The sequence below is a fragment of the Cucumis melo genome, chromosome 12 (assembly GCF_025177605.1).
Source record: "Cucumis melo cultivar AY chromosome 12, USDA_Cmelo_AY_1.0, whole genome shotgun sequence".
In the NCBI taxonomy this organism is placed as follows: Eukaryota; Viridiplantae; Streptophyta; class Magnoliopsida; order Cucurbitales; family Cucurbitaceae; genus Cucumis; species Cucumis melo.
Window position 1 is genome coordinate 8,448,870 of NC_066868.1, and position 14,722 is coordinate 8,463,591.

At 35.0% G+C, this 14,722-nt stretch overlaps 2 protein-coding genes across 2 annotated transcripts; one reads left to right on the forward strand and one right to left on the reverse strand.

Annotated features, from left to right (window-relative positions):
* The first annotated feature begins 2,534 nt into the window (after positions 1–2,534).
* Positions 2,535–6,716, forward strand: LOC103500904 (CASP-like protein 5A2). Its single transcript, XM_008464359.3, has 3 exons — positions 2,535–3,068; positions 3,899–4,031; positions 6,364–6,716. The coding sequence occupies exons 1-3, from the start codon at positions 2,860–2,862 to the stop codon at positions 6,553–6,555; spliced, it is 534 nt and encodes a 177-aa protein (XP_008462581.1). The 5' UTR covers positions 2,535–2,859; the 3' UTR covers positions 6,556–6,716.
* Positions 6,717–6,798: 82 nt separating this feature from the next.
* Positions 6,799–14,499, reverse strand: LOC103500912 (homeobox-leucine zipper protein REVOLUTA-like). The gene is made up of 18 exons (XM_008464371.3): positions 13,084–14,499; positions 12,728–12,893; positions 12,389–12,477; positions 12,205–12,295; positions 12,017–12,112; positions 11,809–11,922; positions 11,636–11,719; positions 11,404–11,559; positions 11,252–11,326; positions 10,951–11,057; positions 10,650–10,833; positions 10,028–10,216; positions 9,611–9,691; positions 9,313–9,447; positions 8,428–8,768; positions 7,557–7,662; positions 7,323–7,475; positions 6,799–7,154 (listed from the first exon to the last, which is right to left on the reverse strand). The coding sequence occupies exons 1-18, from the start codon at positions 13,314–13,316 to the stop codon at positions 7,005–7,007; spliced, it is 2,550 nt and encodes an 849-aa protein (XP_008462593.1). The 5' UTR covers positions 13,317–14,499; the 3' UTR covers positions 6,799–7,004.
* Positions 14,500–14,722: the final 223 nt, after the last annotated feature.

A 14,722-nucleotide genomic window follows, 5' to 3' on the forward strand; every position in this document is an offset into this window, starting at 1 on the left:
ATATGATTCAAAATTAATTTATGAGAGAATAAAATATTTGAATGAGTTCAAATATTAATTTAATGTGAATTAGATTCACGTTAAAAACTATAGGTTAAAATTTAATGTGTCATATTAAAACTATAGATTATGAGACAAATTTATATTTGTATATGATTCAAATTTAGATTAAAATTAAATATAAGGATATTTAATTTAAAAATTAATTAATTGGAGAATTAATTAATAGTTTAGTTTAATTTGATTTAATTAAATTAATTAAATTAAAACTATAGGTTATGTGAGAGATATTCATTTAAATATGACTTAAATGAAATAATTAATTAAATATGATAAATTAATTACTTAATTAATTAAATTAATTATTTTAATATTAATATTAATTTATTAAATTAATAGGGAACGTGAGTGGTTTTCCCACGTTCCCATTTTCTCTCAACTTCCCCCTTCTCAAAAGAGGGAGATATTGGTACGTAAGATAGAATAGTTCATGCGTATTCTACAAAATTCTCTCTAGAAGAAAAACTCTCTAAGAATTCCTTTCCAATTTTGGTTCCCACAAAACAAATCTTAACCCAGAGAATAAAGAGATCTCCAAGTGGTGGTACCCCATTTTGACGTTTGGTATATTCAGGGTCGTCAACTTGGGTATGTATTCCTCTATAATTCTTTGTAATTCAATTTTTTAGAAGCATGCTTAACGTTATAATAGAAACTAGTTTATGTATAATTTTGCCAATGCACTGGTATTATTAGAATCCCAATTAAATTGAGTTAAAATCTATGTTAAGTTTTTTTACTGTGCAAGGGCTCTCATCCCTTCAAACTGGACATTCCATCATTAATGCCTCTGAAAAGCTGCATCGACACCACACAGACGTCCTTTTGTCCTTTCTCTGACAAATCGCTTAGCTTACTCTGTTTATCACTGCATAGGTTGAGCGTGTCTCCTCGCGTAACCATTATATTGTCGAGCATTACTTCTTTTGCCAAAATACCTGTGATTAGAGCACTAAAACATAATAAAACAGAGATGATGTTCTTTTGTATCATGTTATTCGCAGATTAATCAAATCACCTTTTTTCTTTGTTTTTTTCTATTCTCATGCGATAAGACCTCATTACCTAAAATGCTATAATAACTTGTATTTCTACAAGTTATCACTAGTCAGTTTTAAATAGTAAACAATGTTATAATGTAAAAATGTCAATTTCATCCGGTCTTATATAAGCTCTTTTATATAGGAAACCCTGACTGACATATCTCTGCATGAATGATTTGGGATCACATCGCTTATACTAAATATCAAGTGGGTCACATACACAGTATCTCCAGAATAAGGCATCCATCCTTATTCCTATACTATAGACTGTTTAGACTATCGTCTCGAACTTGATCCACGTTTATATCTCAACATAAAGTTTAAGTACTCATACTATAGTCAAAGAACCTTGCTTATTAGATTTTGAGTTTAAAACGAGTAGATATTTTATAAATAACAACTTTATTGAATAATTGGATAGTTTAACATTTACACATCACGAGTTTTAAGACATAAAATCCAACCGTATTAATCTTTGCCTCATGTCAACAGAGGCCCTCTTCTTATAGAATTAAAGCCTCGTGTGAACAAAAACCTATACAATGTGCAATGTATTAATCTTTGCCCTCTTCTTGTAGTTATTGACCTTACTAACCAAACCTTGCTGCAATCCGGATAATGTTCTCTACCATAGAATGTTTTCCTAATCCAGACTATTGAAGTAATCTATGTTCTCAACATCAATGAATAGCCTCATGTCAACATAGACCGTCGTTTTCTTTCTACCCATCATAGCTAACTTCGTATAATACACCATTATCATCTTCACAACATCTGTATCATTTTCAAATCCATTATCTTGTATTCTTCTTTAAGAGTACTAATGTGAATACCCTTTGTAACATACTCTTTTTGTAGTACCTAAAAACTGTATCTTCCAATTTGCATTTAGCCAATTTGATAACATAATCCAATTTGCATATTCTTCTAATTTGAAATGAGACAAACAAAAACGGAATTTATATGCTTCGAGTAAGGGTTGAGTATGATCTCGATAACTAATTACATGCATGTGATTCAGAAGGATTCTTACACATCGCAAATAGAAGAGACGTAAAAAAGATGATAAATCGCAAGAAGATAAACTCGCGTTAAGAAGGAGTGAACTAGAGAATGAGAAAATTTTCGTCTTAGATATGAGGAGAGCAAATATTATGACGCAAAGTGAACATTTTGTTTAAGTATTTAAGATCAGTTGAATATCGAGGATTGAGTAACATGTAACCTGACGACGTGTATCGAATAAGATATTAAATAATACTAAATTCTTTGTAAAACGTGGAATGATGAAGCATGCGTGGAGTAGCGAGGAGCGATACTTGCATTGAGTCGCGAGTGGCCCTAAGACGCACACACTGATTTTAGGGGCAAAATAGTGACTTCCCACGGTGTTAACAAAATGGGAAAGCCACATTTCATTGACTTACAAAAATTAGACCAAATTTGGTTTGGTACAAAAATCCCAAAATTCTTTAACCCTCGAACTTTTCTTTCTTTCTTTTTTTTTTTTTGTAATTTTCCACATTCTCCTTGGATGCAAAAATTGAAGCATAGGAATCCCTCTCTCACGTTCAGATTCCCACAGAGAATACACATAGATTTGATTTCCGAAAATGGCTCCTTGAGATTCTCGATCAGCTTGAAGGAAGGAGAGGTTCAGAGAGTGACGGCATCCTCAATTCTGGCCGTGGCAGAGAACAAGACGGCGATGCGATTGGGGAAGAGATGATGAACTGAGGCATTGAATTGTGGAGAAATGAATGTGAGCCATGCGACGGTTCACCCGGTTGAAGATCCCCCCACTACCGATGGCGCGAATGCGCCTATGGTCAGGATGAAGGACATGGAAGGAATGCCCGGCACCCGGGGAGGACTCGCTTTGCGATTCTTTCAGTTTTTTTTTGCGGCGGCGGCGCTGGGTGTCATGGCTACTACCAGCGATTTCCCTTCTGTCACTGCTTTTTGGTAAATCTCAATTTTTCTCAATTGAACCTCTCTCTCTGGACTTTTGATTCAGACAACTTTATTGTGTCTTTTGTTACTCGATTTCGCTTCCATCTCTGTGGATGGTTTAGGCGATTTGTTCTATTATTATCTATTGGATCTAGGATTGTTTTTTCGGGTCTGCTGCAGATTACTTTTGGAGTAATTCAACTTGCTTTGGGAAATAGATTCAATTTTGCAGAGAATAAATTCATTTGCTTTGTTTTAATTGGTTTTGGTACTTATCCACGTAATTGTTGGTCGGATTTTCAAATGAGTTAAGGTCGAATTTTGGAGCTAATGATCACGTTCAATAATGTATCGATTGGTTATTGATGACAAACTCAAGTGGAAGCTTTAGTGTAGAAGAGCTTGAAGACATAGTTGATGGGTGCATTAATCAGTTGCCTTGTTCCACTTGCTCATGAACTTTTAGCTCTTCATCGACAATCAGAAACCATGGACTTCGGTTAAGTAGTAAAATGCTGTGTCTAGTTGGAGCATTTCATGGTCCTATCTTCGGAGGTTGTAAGAAAGAACATAGGATTAATGAGTGCCTAGACATGTAAAAAAATGTTAGTTACTTGCTCAGATTGTTCTTATGCTTTGTTGGCTGAGAATAGTGGGTGGTCACAAACTCATTGGGATTAAAGGTTTATCTTTTTATCCTTTACTTCACATTTGAGTTCTTAGCACATGTATTTACATCTTATGCTCTGTGAAGCTATGAAACTTCAAATTTGCAAAGTTGATTTTCTATGGTCTATGTGTGTGCGCTGTTCCTTAAACTAACGACTCTTCTGCCTTTTCAGCTATCTTGTTGCAGCAGCTGGTTTGCAGAGTTTGTGGAGCCTCTTATTAGCCTTCATTGACATGTATGCTCTACTAGTGAAAAGATCCTTACAGAATTGCAGGATAGTCAGCTTATTCACTATTGGTGATGGGGTATGCTTATAGAAAATTTTTTATTTTGTATGCTTATAGAAAATTTTTTATTTTGGCATCCGTTGGTTCACTCTTATGTTCTTCAGTATTCTAGAACTTGATTGCTTTGCTGCATTACTAGTTATCTCCCGCATTTTTTTTAATGCTCAAAGGCGCAATAATTTTCTGAGAATTAAACACAAGGCCAATAAAAGGCTGCATTTAGGCTTAGTAAATTTGATCTTTTTTAGTTAATCGAGAAGGAAAAACCCTGGTTCATACCATTTTTTACAAAATAATGAAAAAGGTCCAAGGCCAGGTCTTTGAAACTTGAGGGTTCACAAGGTGCCCTTATTTTGAAAAGGCAAGGTGCCAGACCTGCGTTGAGCCTAGCCGCGTGCCTTGAATGGATTTTTAAAAGACTGGTTATCCCGAGACCATTTTTCTTGGACTGAAATGTGGCTTTAATAATGAACTTGCTGCTGCTTCTCTTGTATATGTATATGTGCTAACTTTAAGCCTGATTGTTCTCTTGGAGTTGTGACCAATCAATGAAATGCTTGGTATTGCTAGAGAAAGTGGATGCTTATTATGATTAGGAAAATTGTTATGAATAACAAAACTGTTAGAAATATTTACAGATATAACAAAAATTCATAGTCTATTAGTGTAGTGATAGACATCGATCAGAGTTTATCAACATCTGTGAGTAATAAGTGATAGTAGTCTATCAATGTCTATTAGCGTCTATTAGTGATATTTTGTTATAATTGTAAATATTTTGGTTATTTTGCTACATTTGAAAACCAACATTTATTATTATTAGACTCAATTATAAAAAATGGTCCAGTATTCTGTGGTTTGTGTAAAAAATATCCCTAAACTTTCGAAAGTTTAATAAATGGCCTTAACCTTTAAAAAAGGGTTAAAAATATCCTTACTGTTAGTTTTGATTAGAAACTATTAAAATTCTGTTTAAAAAATATCTTCAAACTATTGAAAAGTTTATAAATATCCTTAAACTAAAAAAAATAAAAAGTTAAAAAATACTTTCATCGATCTATTTTTACACCAAATTTCTTAACATTTAACTTCGTTAGGAACATTTAAGTCCTAAAGTCTGATCTTGGTTCTTTCATTATTCTCTTTATTCCATATCGCCTGCTTCTGACTCTTCCTCTTCTGGGCCTAAACGTTTAGTTTAGGTCGAGCTACATCCTTCCTCTATTAATTACATCGTTCTGACCCCATAAACTTCAGTAAAGAAGCGGAGCGGATGCTCCCCATAAATAGAGGTTAGGAGCTCTTTCTGTCTTCCCATTAGAGTTAATTTATCTTACTAAACTGTGAAGTCTTATTTATTTATTTGAATTGAAAAAGAGGTGAGAAAAAAAGAAAAAAAATACAGAAGTAAAATGGCATTAATGGCATGTGCTATATAACCAGAGATTTTCTTAGCTTTAAGAGTATTTTTTAAACTTTCGGAAGTTTAAGAGTATTTTCAAAAGTTCAATGGGTTTGTTAATAGTCAAATACATTTTCTTTATTTGGCTAGTTATTGTTTTAGTATGTTTTAAGGATAAATTCGAATTTGGTTAGATTTGGTGGAATTTTATGTTTCAACTTAAAAAATTTAGTTTTTACCTTGGTTGTTGAGAAAATTTGTATAAAATTGAGATGGATGAGAGTATTTTTTTTAACTTATTTCTTTTTAGTTTAAAGGTATTTATACAACTTTTCATAAGTTCATAGGTATTTTAAAACAAAACTTAGCAGTTCCATTTAAAACTAACGGTAAGGGTATTTTTAAACTATTTCTACAAGTTTAAGACATTTTTAAAACTTTTGAAAGTTTAGGGGTATTTCTGATACGGGAATTTTTTATTTATTTATTTTTTTTGTACTTTAACTTATTGTTGTTGTTATTGTTATTATTATTATTCATATACAACTTGCTTTGTTACAATGAAATATACATTTTAATATTTCTTTAGTTCCCATTGAATTGAATCTAATTCTGTCATACTCATATCTAGTTAAAATTGATCAGATGCAACTCTGCATTAACGATTTAAAGTAGTTTTGGAAATACGGAGGTAATTAATATTTTGCTTTATTTTTCTTCTTACTGCAACCATAAAAGTGAATTGGACTTTAAATTGTTTCTTTTTTACATGAGCCATGCACAGATATCGGTCTCTGTAGCTGTTGTACATTAAACTTTCATGATTGCATTGCAATCATTCTCATATGATCACTTATTGGATGCTTAGAGATCTCTTTAGAACACCCACAATTGTGAATGTACCTTTACTAGCCTAGCAGCTGACACCCAAATGTTTTTTTCCTTCAGATCACATCTACACTCACGTTCGCTGCGGCTTGTGCTTCTGCGGGCATCACAGTTCTTATAGACAATGATCTAGGTAGCTGCAGCAAGAATCACTGTGTACAGTTTGAAACTGCAACGGCTATGGCATTTATTAGCTGGTTTACTGCATTGCCTTCATTCTTCATAAACTTCTGGTCTCTTGCATCCCGATGAATTCGGCTATGAAACCTAAAAATATCGATTCACCTTACTACACCCACTTCTTTGTTGCTGTTCTATGATAATATTTTGTTGTACGTGTCTTGAAATTGAATCTTGTAATGCCAGTGTGAAATTTGCAGTTGAGGTGATAATATGGGTGTTTTAATTTGGAAGTCCTTTCATCACTTGATCGTAATTGCAAAGAACCTGATGGCAATCGATCATGACAAATTGTTTAACATATTTAAATTTGGGTTTTGGTTTGAGTAATCCAACAACATTTTCCATTATCATTCAACAAAAGAATCGGCCAATACATTGTCCGAAAACTTCGCCTGCTAGATACATCCTTATAATTCAAACTTGAGGCTGATATAGATGAGATGTTACAAAATTGTAGAAACCCTTCCAATTTTCTTGTACTGTTCACATAATTTTCAATAAGTGTACAGGGAAAAGAATCACAGAAACGACCAATTGATGAAGGAGAAGGCAAGACAGTGCACAGTAGACTCATCTTCGGCAAGGACTTTCCATGCAACAGCTTGTTCAAAGGAAGCTTGTCGTCCCATTGTTGACATACAAATTCCAGCAGGAATGTAAGCAAAGCCCTGATGAAAAAACAAGATTCAATTTGGTTTGCATTTTTACATTACTAATTGATCTTAGAAATAGTAAATCTTCATAAGTCTCCTTTATACAGTATCAACACGATCAGCCACGACGAGTCAACCATGATGAATAATAATAAACTGAAAAGGGAGAATATAGTAGATAACCTGGTTCATTAAGCTGGAAAAAACAGCAGAGAAAGCCTTGCGGGCTGAATCACTAAAAATTTTATCTAAAGTGATGTCTTGTAAGGCAACCAATGTTGTCTCCAACATGTCAAGGCCTGCTTGGTTTGCAAACATGAACACTGGGGGCAGTGACTGCAAATCATCCATCAACATAAATTACAAGACAGTTATTAAGTTCATTTTTGTTCACTTAGGTGTTAATTTTATTTTTACCTTGAGGGAACAGCAGACAATTGCATCCTGATGATTCCATAGATGTTTCAACACTGAGTCACCATCTACACTCTCTGATGTTACCAACTCTGTTCCCATGTGGCATCTGTGAGACAAGAGAGAGAGAGAGTCAACCTTTTGCCTTTATGGCTTATTAACTGGAAGGATAATTTTCTGGGTTTTTTTGATAGAACCTAAATTATAGGAAGATTAACAATAACAGAATTAAAAGATAAACCAAGTCGAAGTACCTAGACCCTCCCAATCGTGAGATACCATCGAGTTCTAACTCATACTCTAAAATATTGCCTACCTTCCTTCTTCCCTACCCACTCTATTTATAACCAACAAGCCTAACTCTCTAACTAATTACTACTAATGTGCCCGTAATAATATCCCTCTAACATGCTAATATCATTCCTATCAAGCGTGCTTTTAATATCATTCCTTCAATGGTAGGAGGATTTTTATTTCTAATCGGTTTTCTGATTTGGGAATTGGTTATTTTTAGATAATAAGTATGCCTGATAAATAAGTTTTTATTTAATCCAAAAAAGAAAAGGGGAATTTATTGAACGTGTGTGCTTTTGTTGGGAGAAAAAAAAAATCAAACATAGCCCTTACTTTAATTGGTATACCGTATATAGGATTAATAATAAATCTACATCCATATATTTAGGCTTGAAAATGAAATCTCTATTTAGGCTTCACGTGTACTAGGCATACTGGGAATTAGGAATAAATTAATCCAATTTTAGTGATTAACATAGAATATTTAAAAGTCGAGAGATTGAAAGAAGATATTTGAATGAAAAATTACTAAAAGGTTGTTTTTAGCAACAAAAAATGTGAAATATTTAAGAGAAATGACCTGTAGCTATGACAGATCCATCGAGCCAGTGTAACAGCTTCTGGACAAGCAGATGATAGCTTTGGCTCTGATGGCGAGCTTAACCCAGAGGGAGATATGGCAACTGCAACCCTCTGGACGGCTGAAACGACACTCCGGACATACTGTCTAGCCATTGCTGCAACGTTATCCTGCAAGTTGCCACCGAATGGGAACTGGAAAGCGATGGTCAAAACCGATCTGAAGTTGGAAGTTGATGCAGCAGCCGCCACAGCTGCATCATGAGTAGCAGAAGAGCCAACTTCAAGACTGGAAGTGAGATCCAGAGTCCTATTTGAGTTCCATGTATCTTTTGGGTCACTCTGAATGATTATAAACCAAACAAAATACATGTTGGTCAAAATTATCAGATTTCAGTGAAAAAGGATTTCTATAAGAGTGTAAACAATTTTATGAGAAGGTGAATAATATATCCAACACTTAAAAATTATTTTTTTAGTGTTTAACATTTTGGCTTGGACTTAAGAATTTTTAAAAAGTAGATAACATAACAAAGAAACCAATTGGTGATAATGATGTTCGTAAACTTCATTTTCAAAAACTAAAAACAAAAATTCAAATGTTTATCAAACGAATGTTCCTAAAATACAGTTTTCATGAAGGCAATCAAAGTTCATAAAGGGCAGTTGTTAAAAAAAAAAAAAAGAAGATACCAAGAGATTTTAAAATGCTTTCTTGAACTTTTTCCAATATATTTTGGATCTAAAAGGGCCTTTGGAAGATCTCTCTCTCTCTCTTTAAATGCTTTCCAATTTTGAAAATTTTGATTGAAAGACTTGTAGAAAGTAATTTAGGTGATGGGACAGTGCACGGCATTAGATTAAAAGAAGCACAATTTAACTCAACTGTTTTAGAATGTAATGGGATGATCCTGAAACCAGAGGCCAATAGCACAGCATCATCAGGAAACATCTCATCGATTGGAGCAAACACAAGTTCAGAACACGCCCCAACAGCATTCTCATCGATGCCGGTACACATCTGCTTGACACGAGAAATCAAGAGAGCTATTAATTCATCCAACACAACAAATCATCAGAATTTTTCTTCACAAATAATGTATTCGATGGCTCTCCTGATTGAGGGGAAAAGCCATCTATTAAATGGACTACATATGATATCGACACAACAGAGAAGACAATACCTGCAAGAGATGAATGTCCCGGGACATAAAAGCATCTTCTTGAGCAAGAGGGTGACTTTCAAGTCTTACAACTTCAAGCAACTGGATGAACAAAATGAATATAGTCAACAGATTTCATTCCCAGCATAAATCTTGGTGGGTGATAAGCAAAAACACGTAGACAAATTTCTGTTTAAACTGGTCGTGTGATATATGCCCAAAAGGCCAATCATGCAGGATCAAACATTATGGTATCACAATATGTTCCGATTAAATTGATTAATTTGTGCATGAAATACTATTATTTATAAATGTACAAGTGGGGTTGGGAGGATAAAATCAACAGAACTTTATAACTTGCTCTATCATGAATGGGTTGGGTTCTATACATATCCCTCCTGCTGAAGGTAGATGGTGCAAATACAATTAGTCACTTACCTCTTCTTGTTCAATTGTATGACCGAGTGGCATGATGATTTGGCTCCCTGTAAACCTTGTCGGTCTCATGCCTGGGTATGCATATGAACCAGTTTTTAATGATGCAGCGGAGTAGGCATCAACATTGAAATCAGCCCACTCGGACCGATGCTCCCTCAAGAAGCGAATTAGAGCAATTGGAGGAACATTCTGAAAGGAAGACCAATGTTAACAAACTCATTAACTAATCCATTGGAGTTTGATCTGTTTCAGTTTCACACACTAAACATATAAAATGTTCAGAAAGGCAAATAATATTCAATTTCCTAGCCGTTTGGAAAACATCCATGGCCAAATAAAAGATGCCTATAATTTTAAAAAGGTTACGTTATTATTACAATCCATAGTCTTAAAAGTTTCAATTTGGTGCCTAGTTAGGAATTAAATCTCTCAAATCATCATATCACCAGTTTTCAATCTTTCATTTTTCATGCTACATTTTCTTTTGCATTAGCTTATCTTCTCTCTCATTCATTGTCTTGCTAACGCTGCTAATAGCAGTGAATAACAATGATACTTCAAAGCACAACCATATAGAAGAATGAAAAATTCTAAACGACCACAAAAACAACTTTAACCATACTTGGAGAAGCATTGAAGCCTTTGCACAAAGGATTCCCCCGTGGAATGCAAGAGAATTGACTGGATCATATGATGTATTTAGATTCTTACTCGAATTTATGGCAAGGATCACATCATCAGCTCCATCACAATTGACCAAAGACCACCCATCATCATTGAACCCGTTGACAGCATCGTTAAATCCTCTACAATAAGGTAATATAGGAAAGAGACCTTCAAAGTGTTCTTGTTCAAAACAATGTTAAAAATTAAGTGAAAAAATCAATAAGAAACATTTATCAAGTAAAAAATTGTATATCTACCTGCTCAATCTTTGGCTGAAAGTTCGCAGAACAGCTGGTTGCCTGCCTAAACTGTATACTACTTCACCACTGGTCTCTTGAGCGATTTGCCTCACATAGCGAAGAGCCTAAATATTTGAAGTAATAAAAAGGAAATGACGAAAATTTGACCAAAAGTGTCCAAAGGGGCCAACGGTTTTTAAACTTTTCCTTAGTATCAATCAAATAGCAAAAAATCATTGCAACAATCTTGGACTGTAATGTACCTTTGAGTATTAAGTACTTTTTTTTCAAACAATAGAGGAAATATGAATTTACTCACTGCTATAGTCATTTTCTGGGCCACAGCTTTTGATGATTCGTAAAGTGGTCGTACTACCTCTGGAACACCCCAAGGCTATGGAATTGAACAATCATTTTGAGACTCGGCTTTCTGAAATAGTATTTACAAATTGAATGTTGAAAAAATCGAACCTCAAGATTTAGGTCGTCTACAATGCGGATGATAGAACCACCACCCTCACATGGGCGAATCAAGTAGCCACTAGGAAGCATTTCGGCTCTTATAAATTGAGAAGCAGAAGCTGCATTTGGCCCCGTGCCAGATCCGGACAGCGATCTCTCACAAACCTCAAAGAAGAACAAAAGTAAGCATACACAATTTTTCCAAAAAAGGATAATGATGCATACTAGGAGAAACTTTTACCACAAGATTGCCATTTTCTAAAGTTTTGGTGTATCTTAGAGTCCAAAAATCTCGTGCAGGCGCTAATGTAGTAGGAGCATAAACCTAAAGTAACTCAGTCGTCATTGATTCCTTCTAGAAATCTGTCATGAACCATCTAGCAAAATTGTAATAGATGTCCAAATATAGTTCACCTGCGTATAAACAAGTTCGATTGTTCCACCATCACAAGTGGGAAGTGTTGTAAAGACTTCAAGGCTCCGGCAATCGCGAAACCAAGATGTACGATCTTTTAGGATCTCTGCAATCTGTAGTACTTGTGATGGTGAACAAATAAATTCAACTCCACACTATTTACTACCATAATAAACATTGCTAAATCAGTAGTATGAACATGCTTGCCTTCATGGGCTCTAAACCGACAAGACCACAAGCTCGTGCGGCCACCCCACTGCAACTTTGAGAAATGGCAAAGATTCCCACCGAATCCGGACCAGGCTGGACAAAACATTCCCACAACGAATCCAGTTTAAAAATGTTATTAGGCTAGGGAATATTAACTGACGAACAATATACAAAAGTGAATTAACCTTCATCCCAGGCATCTGGACCCAATCGACAGCAGTTCCTGTAGCCTTAGACAGGAAGGCTGCCAAAATCTCCTCTGCAATAGACAAGAGTCTGCCATAATTGTTATAGATTAGACAAGGTAAATTAACATTATAGCTTGACAAACAATACAAGAAATAACATAGAATGTGCCTCTGAAATTACCCAGCAGGGCTACTAGCATCTCTAAGTGAAAGCTGAGGCGTAGTAGCCACCGAGTCACAAGCTGCATCAGTAGTTGTTGCTGCTGGTGCCTAGAAAACAATTGAAATGCTATCAATACACAAACAGATACCCACAAAGACAATGATCCACACAAATGTTGATCATTTCAATCCATAATTCTCATAAATCTTCAACACAGGGCATCCATTTTTCAAAGTGAACTAAGGCAAAATATCAACATAACACACAAGAGAAGCATATCAAAATGTGAAAGAGAGTACGAAAATTAAGACGAAATGATCTCAGAAGAATAAAAAAAACAAGAGGAGAAAGGCATACATTAGTAGTTTGCAAATGTTGGCGCATATACCCATTCTCACAGACGAGCTGAGACACTTGCTTCTGCAACCTATCATTCTCCTCCATCAACAGCTTGTTCATAGCCGTCAATTTACTGTTTAGTGACTGTAAACGAGAAGCCTCTTTTCTTTGTTTCTCTCTACATCTACAAAAGACCAACAAAACCCCGTAAAAAACATCCCAACAACCTACAAACTCAACCAAACTTCACAAACGATGGTGATTCCACAGTTCCACAGTACGCAAAATCTACTGACAAAATGCAATACCCTCAATCAATGATTTCAAAAGAAGAACAAGCAGAAGAAGAAGAACCCAATCAAGTTTACTAATACCTGCGGTTTTGGAACCAGACTTTGATCTGCTTGGGTTCGATGTTGGCTAAAATGGGGCAATCACGAACCAGCTGCTGGCGGCGCAAGGAGCTTGGTTTAGGGCATTCCGCATAGACTCGCTCAAGAGCTTCCACTTGCTCCGTAGTGTAACGGACATATTTCCCAGTGCTGTCAAGGTGGCCATTGATACCCCCATCGCCATTCTCCCTGTGATGGGCCATAGCCATGGCCATTTCCCCAAATCTCCAAACCAAATCACTAAAACCTCAACAAACAGAAAAAAGAAAAGATGGGTTTGTGTTCAAACTAAAGAAAACAAAGTTCCTTGGTAAACTCCGCCAGGTGTGAAAATCAAAAGTCTCTAAAGAGACAAAGTTCAGATGAACGTAAATCAGAAGATTCAAAGAAAAAGCTCCCTTGATCGTGAAAAATCCCAACAAAATCTGTTGGGATTAATCTTTTTTTCTTCTTTCAAGCTTGCCAATAGATTCTTCAAGCTTCCAATGGTTTTCACATAACCTTTTTTTAGCTTCAAAATTTCGCAGAAAGTTCCAAAAGTTAAAACTCGGATTCCTTTCTGCTTTTTGAACCCCAATAATCCCTTCTTCTTGCCTCCCACTTTATCCCCAAATCCCCTAAATTCATATTCCCACTAAGATTCACCAAAATCCCACTTCTTATTCCCAAAAATGTATAAGCTCCAACTTCTAGTCTTCCACTAAAACTTCCCCAAAAACTCATTCAACTCACGGAGTAAGAAATTAAAAAAAAAAAAAAAAAAAAAAAAACTCCACCAAACATTCAACTGAAGAACAACACCACCAACTCTGCAGAAAAATCAAAGAGACCCATCAAACATTCAACAACAAACAGCAACGGGCCCTTTCTCTCACAATTCCTGCAGATATATATACACACACACGTAGAGAGAGAGAGAAAAAAAAGTCGGAGAGAGAAAAGGGTATAGTCTTGTTGCAGAGATGATCCAGTTCTTCAAAGGTCGCAGAGTGGTTCAATTTTCATTTCCTTTCAATTTTTTTTTTCTTCTAATTTTCCTGTTTCTTGAGTTTCGTCGCTGTCGATGGTGTTTGTTTGAAATGACATGATAGACAGGTAGCTCTTAGGCCCCTCCGTCAATCTGTCTTTCAATTCTTTGACAGTAGAATGACAAAAATCTTTCCCTATAATATTCTTCTCTCTCTCTCTTTCTTTTTCCTATTAGTTTTTCATTGTTTTTCTTCTTCTTTGTTCATCATATTTCAAGATCTTTTCTGGTTTTTGACCTCTAACCCTCTTCATGAACAACAACCAGTTTTCAGATTGCTCAAGTGGTGTAGAGGGCAAAAATTTTCAGGACAGTTTTACTAATGGTGTAATTCTAATGAGTTTTCACTGATTGTATACAAGGTCTTTTAAAAAATATAACAAAACCATGTAATACACTTTAATAAATAATTTCAAAAATAGAAAAAACAATAGACCCACATATCTTAGAAGCCTTTTTAATCCCTAAACAAAAATTCAATCACATAAATCTTTAACATCTAAACATATTGGATCATGAAAAAATCTTGAAAAAACAATGTGAGATAATCAATTAAACCTTAAGTTAATACTAAAACTAATAATAATTGTAGTA